This window comes from Phyllostomus discolor, chromosome 14 (assembly GCF_004126475.2).
Source record: "Phyllostomus discolor isolate MPI-MPIP mPhyDis1 chromosome 14, mPhyDis1.pri.v3, whole genome shotgun sequence".
NCBI classification, from domain to species: domain Eukaryota; kingdom Metazoa; phylum Chordata; class Mammalia; order Chiroptera; family Phyllostomidae; genus Phyllostomus; species Phyllostomus discolor.
In genome coordinates, this window is record NC_040916.2 from 36,122,181 (window position 1) to 36,134,507 (window position 12,327).

Genomic DNA, 12,327 nt, shown 5'->3' on the forward strand with positions numbered 1-12,327 from the left:
GGCGGGGCCAACGTGAGAGCCCTCGCTCCGCCCCCCACCGTCCGGGTCCGCCTCCTAACGCATGACCACTGGGCCATGCGCAGGCGTGTTTTCTGTAGACCCTGGGGATAGGGGCGGGGCGGGGCGGGGCGGGGCGGGCGGGGCGCGACGCGCGCCGGGGGTCCTGAGGTTGGGACTCTGCCCTGAACGTGCGTGGGAGCTGCACTCTGTCAGTGGTGCCAGTGGGAGGGTAGAACACCCATCCTCGCAGAGCGGTGAGAGCCATGGTGACCTCGGGGAAGTGAGATGCACGCTGCAATATTTATCTAGGGGGATGGGGTCGGGGGAAGGCGGGCGAGGCTGTGACTCTGAGGAATCGCCCCTCGGTGTGCATGCTGTTGGTGGTGGGAGGAGGCCGGAGCTACGCGCACGGTTCCTGGCCCCGGGGTCTACACAACATGGCCGCTCATACCCGAAGCCCCTTGACCTCTCCCTGGGGTGTGGGAAATCAATATTTCTCCATCGTTCCGGGTGAAGCAAGGTTGGGACTTTTTAAAAAGAACATTTTAGTAGAAAGAGAGAGAGGGGAAAAGTGCATTGCACAGGGACTGAGAGATTATAATGCCTCAGTCTCACCTCCAAGGTAGCAAAAGGCCAGCCACAAATTAACCTCAAGTATAAGACTAACATTTTTTTGCGCGTTAATATTTTGTATTGTTTATGTTATTACAGTTGTCTCAGTTTTTTCCCCAGTGCCCTCGCCCGTAAGACTAAACGTATTGAACACCTATGGGACGCCAGGCATCATTGGGTATTTCGCATATCGTGCTAATTTATTCAATGTAAGCTTCATAACTTGTGAAGTCGATTTTCTGCCCATTTTACAGAAGGAAACAAGGGAGGCCTGGGAGACGTTGGGTGGATAAGCCGGTCCAGGCTCTCCAGTCCCCAGAGCTGCAGCTGGGATTCACAGCGAGGTCTAGTAGCACAGCTTGTGTGAGTTCCACGAACCTGGACACGCACTCAGTCCCTCACCTTATTTCAGTCTTTGCTGAGAGACCTGGGAGCACCAGGCTAAAACCACTTTCATTTCTGGTCCTGGAGGGTGTCTGTGCTTCCAGGGCTCCTTGAGCTCCATGAAGCCCAGAGATGATGGGTTAATATCTCCTCTGCCCATCCCAGGGAATCCACTTCTCTGATTAACATTCGCCTTTGACAATCAGACCCCAGGGATCTCACCTGTTTTCTCTTTTGTGAGGGAAAAGAGAGGTTTTCTGAAGCCGGGAACTTGAGGGAATGGCGCAGTTGTAGGGTAATCTGGGACCAGGGCAATGTTAAAAAGCCCTGGACAAGTTCAGCTGAGATGTACTTATGGAACCATCTTAAGAACCCCCCAGGGGTCTGGATTCATCAGTACGTCAAGCCTGATATGCAGACTGAATCAGAAAAAGTACAGCCTCTGTTATGTGGGGAGGGGACTGCATGACGGGAGATTCAGGACCGCTGTGGATAGCGAGTCCTAGAAGCCGCCGACAGTGCCCCCAGGCGGTCCCGGAACTCTTCTTCACTAGCCCTCTGAGAAAATAGAGCCCCGGAGAGTAAAATGCCTAGTCAGCCAGTTGGCGGACTTTGAGCTCCCAGTCCGGTGCTCCCCATGCTCTGCTACTGGAGACAAGCTGGGGAGGAAGCTCAAGGTTGGCTCACCCAACAGGAGGGGACAGAAGTTGTATCAGAAGAAGAAGTTGCCAAATAGAGCACCTGGCAAGCCTATTAGTGCATCTCCGGACCATCAGCCAGTGCGGCTGCTCAAAACTGACCCCTGGCAGCAGCCTGCTCCTGTGAAGGGTCGTGCCCCCGGCTCTGCTGGGTGCTGGGGAGCCTACTGGGAGACGTGTACACAGTGTACACAGCGGGGCAAAGACAGTGAGCACAGCCGTCACCTGGGAGTTCGTTTTGAAAGAAGGTAAGCGGAGCCTGGGCCATGGTCATCCAATCCTGCTTCTCCGTCCCCGGTGGCGTGGGGACTCCCACTCACGCTCGGCCTGGGCCAGGGAGGGAGGCAGGGCTGCCGCTGGGTCATGCCCCGTGTGCCATCTCCTCCCGCCTCCCCGCCTCGGGCCCCCATCCGGCCCAGAAGAAGCTGCAGGGGAGGCACAGCCGATGAAGATGCGTTTATTGGGGAGGAGATGGACTGAACAGAACCCTGCCGACTCCAGCCACGAGTGCTCCGGGCTTAGGACAGAGACAATAAATAGATGGTAGCTGGAGAGGGCTCCTAGCACAGCCAGGGGGGACACCACTCGCCCGACCGCGGGGCTTGCCTGTCCTCCTTGCTGTGGGAGTGGGGTGTGGGGCTGGCTGCGGACTGGGGACCTGGAAGAGGAGTTCTCAGGGCGTCCTCCGTCTTGCTGCTGCGAGAAGGCCTTGGTCTTGGAGAGGTCTGCGTTGGTGCCTACGGGGTTATCTGAGGAAAGAAGGATCGCGGTGAGGCCGGGCCAGGGAAGAAGACCCCAGCGCTCAGGCTGACATGCAGCTTGGAGCCTCCAGGCATGGCTGCACGCCTGAAGTCAGGCCCCTGGGGGACCGAGCGGCCTGTGCCCAGTACCGGTCACATTCAGTCCTGCCCCGGGGCTGTGCCTGCCAGCTCGTCCCCCGCTCTTCTCACGGTCTCCCAGGGAGCACCCCAATTTCCACTGGGAGTGAGGACCCCAGGGCACCCTCACCCCCAGCGTCCTCCTGACGGCCTCCAGCCGCGCCAGGACCCGAGGGGCCTCCTGTGGACACAGCATCTGCAGCTCCCCCGGCCTGATGTGCAGCAGCTGGGACCCCATCAGGGACCCCAAGGTCTTCACCGTGCTGGGGACGGAAACAGAGGAGCAGTCGGTGGTGGGGCCAAAGGACTCGGGCCCGAGTCTTTGGGCAGAGAAGGGGCTGTTTGGGCCCGCAGGCTGGGGTGACGGGGGAATTCAGGGAGCAGGGCATCTGAAGGTGAAGGAGGAAAATGTGCATTTTGGCTTAAACCATTTTCAGAACTCCTGGACGGGCAGGGGGAGGTGCTCTGGGAGAGGATCCTGTGGGGGTGGGGGTGGCAGCCGAGGTTCTTCCTGAGTCCCCGGGGTCCCGCTGCCTCCCCCACGGCCAGGGCTGCCCGCTCAGCGCTCTGACGGGGGCTCGAACTCGGCCCTCCTGCTAACTCGGCAGCGGCAGCGCTGGGGCAGGGCAGTGGCTGTGGGGCTGTCGTGTGTGCTGTGTGTTGAGTACGGGTATGGGTCAGGCTGTATGCTCTGGGGCTCTGAGTTTCCTTGGTTACAGTCTGAACCCTTACAGCCGCCCCATCCCCCGCCCGCCCCGTGGCTGAGGCACTCACAACGTGGAGAAGTTCTCTGCCTGCAGCCAGGCTCTGACCTCCTCGGGCCTGGAGCTGAGTCGAAGCACTGGAGTCTAGAGTCGGGGGGCATGGGGGTCAGAGGCCATCCCCTCTCAGAGCCCCTCACAGCCCCTACCATCGGGGTCCCTTCCCTGGACTGCTCCATGGTGCCCCTGTCTGGCCGGGACCAGGCTCAGTGGCACACAGTGAGCACATGACATGCGGATGAAATCAACCCGGGGCTGCCTCCTGCGCTGCCGTGGGCTCCCCCGCCCCCACCCCGACTCAGGCCTCAGAGCTTCTGGGTGGTCTAGGCTAGGCCTTACCCAAGGGGGCTGCTGGCTCTGGCTCCTGGGGCCCCCCGACTCCAGGGGTTCCAGGACGTTGCTGGGGATGTAGCCGCTCCCTCCTGTCTTATTCTTCACCAGCCACCACTGCTTGCTGTCGTCCAGAACCTGCCAGGAGCCACCCTCGGTCACAAGAGCCTCTGTCCAGCCAGCCTCCCCTCCCCCACAGGGCTTCCTCCCTCCCGACCCTCCCCCACTTTCTCCCTCCCTAGGCCATGCCCCCCAGCAGCCCCCCTGCCCCCCTCACCCCAGGCTGCCTGTAGCTCCCACCAGCTCCCACCTCCTCTTCTAGGCTAAAGCCCCCGCCTCACCTCCACCACCTCTCCCTGGACCACCGTCAGCTCCTTGGGGTTCCTAGCTTCAAACTCATGTACGACTTGCATTCTCGGGGCTTGGCTGACAGGTCTAGGGGTGAAGGGCACAAGGTTGGGGTCCCCAGACTGAGGGCCACGGTTGTGTGTCTCCTCTGGAGCCAAGTATGGGGTGCTCCCTGGCCTAATACTGTCCCCACCTCCCCGAGAGACAGAGTCAGGATGGGCCTGAGAAACCGAGCCGTGTCCCCACCCCAGAGCCCCAGACAGTGCCGCCTGGGGTCTGGAGGCGACTGTTAGGTCTCCACAGTGTAACGGCAGGGCCGTGGGAGGCCGGGCTCCGGCTGGGGTTTCCTGCAGGCCGCCGGAGTCTGCACTGGGGCTGGTTTCTGAAGGCCCTCCCAGCTGCGGGCTTTCCTACACCTGAGCTCTCCTCTGCGCTCCGGGAGACCAGAGGCACGCGTGGGTAGTGTCGCCGGAAGGGGGATGAGAGCGCAGGTGGCAAACACAAGGCCTGCGGGCTGAGTCTGGCTCCCCGCTCCTCACAACCACACAGTCCCGACCGGGCCCGGGCTTACTGGAAGGAGGTGGAGTCCTGGTATCCTGAAGGCGCCTGTGGGGCAGAACAGAGTGAGCAGGGACAGGGCCAGCTGGCCTGGGGGTGGGGAGCTGGCCTCAGGCCATAGACCCTCCCCTGCCTGCCCACCACCTAGGTCTGGGCGCCAGGGGCCGTGTGACCGTGGTTTGGACGGAGAAGGCAGAAAGTAGCCAGAGACCAGGGCTTTGAGTGAGGCTCTGCGCTCAGCTCCCCCTTACCTGGTTGGAAGGTCCTGGAATCTGCCAACCATCAGAGAATGTGGGTTGGTAGGGTGGGGGCTCCTTGCCTGTCCAGTTGTCCCTGGGGAGAGACCCAAGCTGAGTCCAGCCTGTGCCGGTGTGGGGTGTGGGACGGAGGAGTAGACAGAGCCCCGCTTTGGGGTCTTCTAGGTTGTGGAGGACGTGGCCCACACACGCAGACGAAAGGCCCCAGGACACCCCCAACGGAGCAGAGGGCGGGGCGTGAACAGACACCAGAGCGCGGGGCTGTGTGGCCGGCGTCACCTCTGCCCCTGGGGTGCAGCTGGACCAGCTCCATGAGAACACGCTGGGCACCTGGTTGCCCTGACTGGAGGTGCGAATTACAGCGGAGGGGACAAGGGTGGCCGTTCCCTCTCCTGCCCTGTCACTGCACTTGGGCCACCCTGGGTCACTGCTCCTCTCACGCTGTACTGCACACGACCCCTCACATGCCTGCGATATGGAGCTTCTGGACAGCTGTTATTCTGAGTGCAGCGGAGGGCACGTAGGCAGCAGCTAATAAATATTCAGTGGGATCAAATAAATCGTTTCCTCTTTTGAATCTTTTTAAATGGTTCCTCTCTTCACCCTAAAAACACGCTCATGTCTTCCCTTGACAGTGCTATTCCGTTACCTTCTGCTTCAAGCTGTCTTTCTGTGACCTCTTCTTTGCCAGATTTTGGGGGGATGTGTCTGTGTGCCCCGCCTACATTTTCTCTCCGAGGGTCCTTTCACCCCTCCTGGCCACGTGGCGTCCACCGCTGCCCCTGCTCTGCTGGGCCCAGTTCCCCCGAAGTCCCGATCGCCACACCCAGTGGCGTGTGTGGTTCCCACCCTTCCGGGCCGCAGCGTGTAGCCTTGTTCATGGCTTTGGGTAGCTTTGCCTGCGGTCCAATCACCTACATGAAATTGGTCTGAAATTCGACTCTTTTGAGGGTTTTTACATCCTCTTTAGGTCTGTTTTCTGTATTTTTGCCTTTCAATTCATTTGTTCACTAATTTTTGTTGTTGTTATTTTAGGCAATTAGAAAACATTTTAGGGTAAATCTGACCTAATTTTTTTTTTATCAAAACTGATAAATGGGCTCAGATCACCGGGGCTGGGGAGAGGGAGGGTCAGCACAGAGTTTTGTAATTGTTGAATTTTTTTTTTTCCTGTCTGGGGTGATGGAAAAGTTCTACAGATGGGCCGTGGTGATGGTTGCCTACCATGAAGTATTTAATGCCATTGAATTACACTCTTAAAAACATCCAAGTGGCCCTGGCTGGTGTGGCTCAGTGGACTGAGTGTTGGACTGCCAACCAAAGGATCGCCGGTTTGATTCCCAGTCAGGGCACATGCCTGGGTTGCCGGCCAGGTCCCCAGTAGGGGTCACATGAGAGACAACCACACGTTGATACTTCTCTCCCTCTCTTTCTCCCTCCCTTCCTCTTTTCCCAAAAATAAATCAACAAAATCTTCTAAAAACAACAACAACCCTGAATTCACAGGAATGAAAGATACTTGCAAAATAAAGTCGTTTAAAAAAAAAGTTCAAGTGGTAAATCTTATCTCAGGTGTAGTCTATCACAACTAAAAAGCTAGACTACGCTGAATCATAACTTACGTCTTTGGATGGGGCTGAAGTGAAAAGAACCGCCCACTAGCAATGCACTAGAATGAACAGGTGCCTTAGCTCCTGGTGGGCATCTCTCTCCGACACCCTCTTCTCTCTTGGTTTTTATGTGTCTACTTTTTTGTTTCTTCTTTGAACTCTCAGGCATTTCCCTTTGCTTCCTTAACCCCTTTTCCTTCCTCCAGCCACGTGTAGGAGTTTCCCTTCTCCCACGGGACAGGAGGGAGCCACCTTGCTTGTTAGGGTGCATCTCAGGGCTGCCCCGCTGCCGCGCTCGCCTCTAGGGGGCGCCAGGCATCATCCCCAGACTGATTGCTCTCAACCCCACACAGCCAGGTCGGCGGCCCCCCCTGAGGGCCGGGCCACCCTGTCTCCGTGGCATGTTCCATGGGCACCTCAGCTCAGCACCTCCATGCTGGTTTGTCCTCCACTCCCATGGCTGTCATCGGTTTGGCCTTGCGGTCCAACTGCCCATCTCGCTGTCTCCCTTTTGATCTTAACTCCTCGGCCAGCTGGTCGCCAAGTCTTACTGGAGTTACATCTGCAGCATCTCTTCCTTACGTCAGGGATTCTTAAATGCTGGGCCCGATTGAGACAAAGTTTTCACTTTCTCCGTGACCAGAATGAGAAAATATTCTAGTGGGAGGTTGCCAACGCTCCTTTCTTGGGAAGAATTGTTCTTTTTTTTCTGAGATAACGCCTCCCCGTCAGTGCTGGGTGACGGTGAGAGGTGGTTTTAAGAAGAAATTGTTCGTACAGAGTGTGATAAAGGCTTGGGAACTCCGTGTTTGGGGAGGTTTCTGGCTTGTGGCAGCTAGCCCCACCCAGCGCCCGGCCCTATGCCCCCCCAGTTCCATCTGGCCTCGTCTCCACTCACCAGCTGGTGGTCCAGGCCACGCCCAGGCTCTTCCAGAGGTCACTTTCGGGTGGGCTGAGACAGAGCTGCATCAGGTCCACGGCTTCGGGGGTGAGGAGGGGCGAGGTCACCTGCGCTGCGAGGCCACGCTCAGGGCACTTGGTCAGGACCTAGAGGAAGGACAGAGGTGTCGGGAAGCCTTGGTCCCCCCAGGGCCCGCCCGGAGTCCCCCGGTGCCACCTTCTGCTCCTCCCCCCGCCGGCTCCCTCAGAGGCCTGGTGGCCGTGGCTCTGACCCCAGCCCCTGGAGTCTGCTGGGGGGTGCTGTACGCAGTGGGGATGGGGTCTTGGGGCCGAGGAGGGTGTGCTGGGGGAGCAGACCCCCCACCTCCCTCCACTCTCTGCCTGCCACCCTGGCCTCTGCTTTGTCTGCACTTCAGCCTGAGCTCCTTACCATCCCGCCCTCCCCCGCTCACCAAGTTCAGAGTGTTGAAGAGGAGATGCAGCAAATGGTCAGGACTTGGGTTCTGCAGGTAGTTGGCCAGCTTGCCCTGGGGACACAGGGGGCTGCCATCACCACCCTCCATCCCACCCCACCTGCACCAGGACCCCAGGGCTTGTGATGGTTCTGGGCCGTGGCTGGGAGCCTGGCACTCTGCCAAAGTCCTCAGAGTGGGAGGGGAGGTTCAGGGGGAGAAGCTGGAGAAACCGGGATGCCCGTGAGCCCAGGGAGGAGGGGTTGCTGGGGGCGGTGGCGTGAGGAAGGACTGGGGGACTTGTGGGGGCCACACACCAGGAGGTTGAAGCTGTATTTGAACTTCTGGAAGCATTCGATGTACTGCGCCTGTGTCACCCCTGTGGGGGGAGGGGAGAAGGCGGCGGGTTGCAGACTCCCCCCCAGACCGCCCCAATTCCTCTCCCTTGGCCCTCAGCACTCACCCCCCCGATTCTTGTCTTTTTTCTTCCCCAGTACAGTCTTCTTCTTCAGAGTGGCGTTCGCCTCCGCCTCCTTCAGCTGTCCCACAAACAGCTCGATGTCCGCCAGGATGTGGTTCAGCACCTCCTGGACCACAGACAGCGTTGGCCTCGCGAGGACGGTTCGGCCCCCGGAACAGCCACCCCTGCCCCTGCCGAGCCGCCCTGTCCCCCCTCAGCCCAGGGCCTGGCCTGGCCGTCCCGGGACCCAGTTTCCCTGGGGGAATGGAAGAGTTCGAGTCCTCCCTCCCTCCGGCCTCAGAGAGCTTGGCTGGCCCAGCCGCTGTGCAGTTACCTGGTCCCTTGCTGGGTCCTGGAGGGACGGGGGCCGCCTTGGAGGAGGCGGCGGGATGGTCCTTGGTTCTCGGGCACTGGAGTGTCGTGACAGGGGCCTCGGGGATGGCTGTGTGTCTGCAGCGGAAGGGGACCGTGGCCTCTTTGATCTTTGGTCTAAACCTCCTCCTCCCACGGGTCCCCACACTCCAGACTCACTGTGCTCTTTGGCCATCCAGGGGGGCTGTTCGGGAGGGAACCCCCGCTCCTGGGCGGGGGCCTGCTCCTTGGGGAGTGGCCTTTCTTGAGGAGCCCCCCGCCATCTGTCCTGGCCTTGGTGAAGGGCTCCCAACGGGGGTCTGCTGCGCACAGGGTGGGGACACAGGTCTGACAGTGTTTTGGGGACAGAGGCTCTGCCCACACTTCTCTCCAGGCCTCCACCCTGAACCTTCCCGACTCCACCCTGCCTTGTCAGCCTGCCTCTGAGCCCTCGCAGGCCCAGGTCAGGCTCCTGGGACAGCCTCCACTGTTCTCGGGCCGGCCGCAGCCCCTTCCTCACGCCCTTGCCTCCGGCCTGGCCCCGCCCCAGCTCCAGGCCCGGGGTTCCTGGGCTCCCCCAGGTGTGGGCTGGGGTTTGGCCCACCCAGGCCCACACTCAGAGACCCTGCAGGTGGCCCAGGCAGAGACTGCCTACCTGCCCTCCCGCTCCTCCTCCAGGACCTTCTGCAGGCTGGTCCTCAGTCGCTGCGCCTGCGGGAAGCGGCAGCTGGGCAGGCTGCATGGGTGTGCTTGGGGAGGGGTGACTGTCCCTGGGCCCTACCCCACTCCCCCTCGGCCCACCCAGGCCGCTCACCCCCACTTCCTGGCACTGGAAGAGCAGAGTGCTGCTGCCCAGTGGGCCCGGCTCCCGCACGGTGACGGCCAGGACGTTGTCATAAGAGCAGGAACTGGGAGCCACGTCCACGGCCTGGATGCTGTCCAGGCGGTACGAGTCCAGCTCCTCCTGGGCCAGGTGGGACAGCCACCGTGAGGTCACTGACAGCCAGGGCGGTTCCTGGGAATTCCCGACCTGGGTTGCCCGGCCTAGCCCACCAGTGGCCTGGGGCTGAGCGCCCACGCCCCCGGCCCCTGGGCCTCTGCGCCCGGCCCCTTCCCGGGCCCAGCTGGGTGCTGCACACGGGAGGGGCCACTGCGTTCGGGGCGTGGAGGCGTGGGGTTTGTGCCGGGGCTTGCTCTCCCACAGCCTGGGTGACCCGTGACCCATGGCAGGGGGCGGCAGGAGGGCTGACCTTGGTCTCGATGTCCAGCAGCTGGAGCCAGCCGTCCCGGACCTGCAGGAGCAGGTTCTGGCTCCACACCCGGCCCTGAGCGTCCACCTCCTGCAGCTTCTTCACGGCGTCGCTGGGGTCCCGGACGCCCTGAGTGCCCAGCTTGCACGTCATCAGGTGCTGCGGGAAGAGGAGGCGGCTTGGGGCTGGGAGCAGCCCGGGAGGGGGATCACAGTGTGGGGGGGCAGTGGAGAGGGTGGGGGCAGGGCAGCAGAGGAGGAGGACAGGGGCCCGCCTCCCATGGGGACAGCCCCGGGCAGTCCCATAAAGCAGTCTCCCAGGGCTCATGAGAGCGCCAGAAGCTGGCGAGGACAAGGCCCCGGAGCCGGAGCCGGGGGCTGATGGGCTGCATAAGGGGGTGTGGGGTCCTGGAGAAAGGACAGGGCCTTTAACAGTCCAGGCCAGCTGAATGGGCTGGGTTGGGGCGGGCGTGGGCTCCCAGCACGCAACAAAGGAAGTGGGAACCCCTGCAGGGGGGGACGTAGGACCCTCACATTCCATCCCTGGCTCCCTCTGCTCCTTTGGGAACCTCCTCCCCTAGCCTGGCCCTTGGCACAGACCCAGCATTCCTGTCTGCACGCCTTTGCTCAGGCTGGCCCTCCCGCCCCGTTCCCTGCAGGGGCTCATCCAGCGCCTGGCTGGCGGCCGGTGTCCCTGGGGAGGAAGGCCCCGTCCCGCCTTCTCCCTGATTCTTGCCCAGTGTGGTCTCCCCTGGGGCCCCTCGCGCAGCTGGGGCTGATCCTCCCACAGGCTTTCGCTGTCATTCTCCCTCCTGGAGACCCCTCCCTGTCTCATCCTAATGCAGCCTTCACATGTCACAGGCCTGCAGGCATGAAGCCTGCGGTCCCCTGCAGGCCCTTGCTGGGGGAGCCCCATCTGCCTCTTGCCCCGTCCCACTGCCCCATCCCACTGCCCTGCTTCCTGCACGGGCCCCGCTCCTCCCCTGGAGCGGTTGCCGGCCTGTTCGGGGCGGGGGGGGGGGCGGGCCCTGACATCACAGGCCAGCACCCTGGCATCCCTGGCAGCCCGGACGTGCCTCCCCTCACTCTACACGAAGCCACTGCCCAACTCCCACGCCCGCCATGGAGCCCAGGACCCCCAGTCCTGGCGCAGCTGGCTGGGGAAGCCCACCTCTGCTGCCCTGTGGAACCTCCAGACCATCACCCCATGTTCCTCCCTCTTCTTTCTGGGGAGCAGCCCTGAGCCTGCTGCCGCCCTGGGGCGGTTTACACGGGGACGCTTCTTTGGCCCGACCAGGGACCTGTGCTCCCCACTGTGTCCTTCCAGTCTGTGCTGTATTGGTTGCGCATACAGCCCTTCAGGCAACTGGATGTCACAGCGCCACTGTCCTCCTCCCAGGCAGGGCCGGAGCCTCCAGCAGCCCCTGCCCAGACACCTTCCTTGTGGGGACCAATGACCTCACACACTCCTTTCTCCCCCCAGCCAGCCCGGCCAGCCCCAGGGCAAAGAGCAGTTTCCTGGGGACCGGAGGGTGTGGTGGGGGTGGTTGCACGTGCCTCCTGGCCGCTCAGTCCTCAGCTTGTCCCTGCCCGGGGACAGAACAGCTGCCCATTCAAGCTCCCGCCCTGCGGCCCTGCTGATTCCCAGCTGCCTGCGCCTCCCCAGCAGATTCCCAGCTGCCTGCGCCTCCCCAGCACTCAGCGCTCGGACGCTCTATTGGGCTCACTGGACCTGAGCCCCACTCCCTGATCTGGCTGGGCAGGCTGCTGCCTTCCCAGGCGGGGATTCGTGGGACGTTGGGTCTTGGGCAAGGCGCTGGGCACCCAGGAAACCTTGGGTGGAATCAGGAAACTCACCTCCACCCTGTGCTGCAGGGAGGTGGGCTCGGAGCTGAGGCTGTTCGAGTACTCCTTCCGCTGCACTGCAGGGGACGGTGCGAGGGTGGGGGCCAGGGCGGGAGAGCCGGGTGAGACAGAGACAGAGGCAAAGGCGGGGCAGGGGGCAGCACGGGCAGCGGGTGGGCAGCACGGGCAGAGACAGGCCAGAGGACGGGGTCCAGGAAACTCAGGGAGGGCCAGCGAGAGCAGCCTGGAGGGAGAGCTTACTGTAAATGGCTTTGCTGCTGGGCCGGGCCATGGCGGCGCTGCTGGGGTGACTTCCTGGAACCCGAATGGAACCAAAGGGACAGCCGTCAGCTGGGGAGAGGAGCTGCCACTCCTTCACCTTGTCCCTGACCTGGCCTGGGGCCTGGGCCAGGGTCTCACCTGGGGCCTCCGCGACCAGACTCAGAGCCCCAGCTCCAGGGGCCTCTCCGGAGCTGCCTCTGGCCGCGCCCTCCTCCGAGGACCTCCGTGGGGCTAGGCCCAGCAGGCAGGCCCCAAGGCAGGCTCCGGCCCCCCTTATTTGGTCAGTGAAGCACATTCTGATGGGCCCAGGAAAGCTGGGTGGACGGGGACCTGAGACCAGATCCCGTGCTGG

At 62.0% G+C, this 12,327-nt stretch overlaps 1 protein-coding gene across 2 annotated transcripts; it reads right to left on the reverse strand.

The window, feature by feature from the left end:
- Window positions 1–1,976: 1,976 nt before the first annotated feature.
- On the reverse strand, window positions 1,977–12,012 carry EPS8L3 (EPS8 like 3). Of its 2 annotated transcripts, XM_036015332.1 has the most exons (18): window positions 11,955–12,012; window positions 11,706–11,770; window positions 9,850–10,008; window positions 9,414–9,563; window positions 9,255–9,310; window positions 8,780–8,919; window positions 8,583–8,698; window positions 8,252–8,375; window positions 8,106–8,167; window positions 7,789–7,863; window positions 7,335–7,483; window positions 4,821–4,902; window positions 4,583–4,617; window positions 4,005–4,098; window positions 3,673–3,801; window positions 3,347–3,420; window positions 2,703–2,835; window positions 1,977–2,443 (listed from the first exon to the last, which is right to left on the reverse strand). In XM_036015332.1, exons 1-18 carry the CDS (start codon window positions 11,983–11,985, stop codon window positions 2,432–2,434), a joined length of 1,686 nt encoding a protein of 561 aa, XP_035871225.1. In that variant the 5' UTR covers window positions 11,986–12,012; the 3' UTR covers window positions 1,977–2,431. The 2 variants fall into 2 exon arrangements, with proteins under 2 accessions (XP_035871225.1, XP_035871224.1); XM_036015331.1 differs by lacking the exons at window positions 11,706–11,770; window positions 11,955–12,012 and having other exon boundaries at window positions 8,780–8,922; window positions 9,850–10,055.
- Between the last annotated feature and the right edge of the window lie 315 nt (window positions 12,013–12,327).

What these genes read in the sequence shown, in the direction of transcription:
- EPS8L3 (XM_036015332.1), bottom strand. Translation starts at nt 11,985, where the DNA reads ATGGCCCGGCCCAGCAGCAAAGCCATTTACA. An exon ending in TTCCAGGACCTTCCAACCAG is followed by an intron (nt 4,618 to 4,820) that starts GTAAGGGGGAGC and finishes TCTGCCCCACAG; the next exon opens with GCGCCTTCAGGATACCAGGA. An exon ending in TCCAGGGAGAGGTGGTGGAG is followed by an intron (nt 3,802 to 4,004) that starts GTGAGGCGGGGG and finishes GGCTCCTGGCAG; the next exon opens with GTTCTGGACGACAGCAAGCA.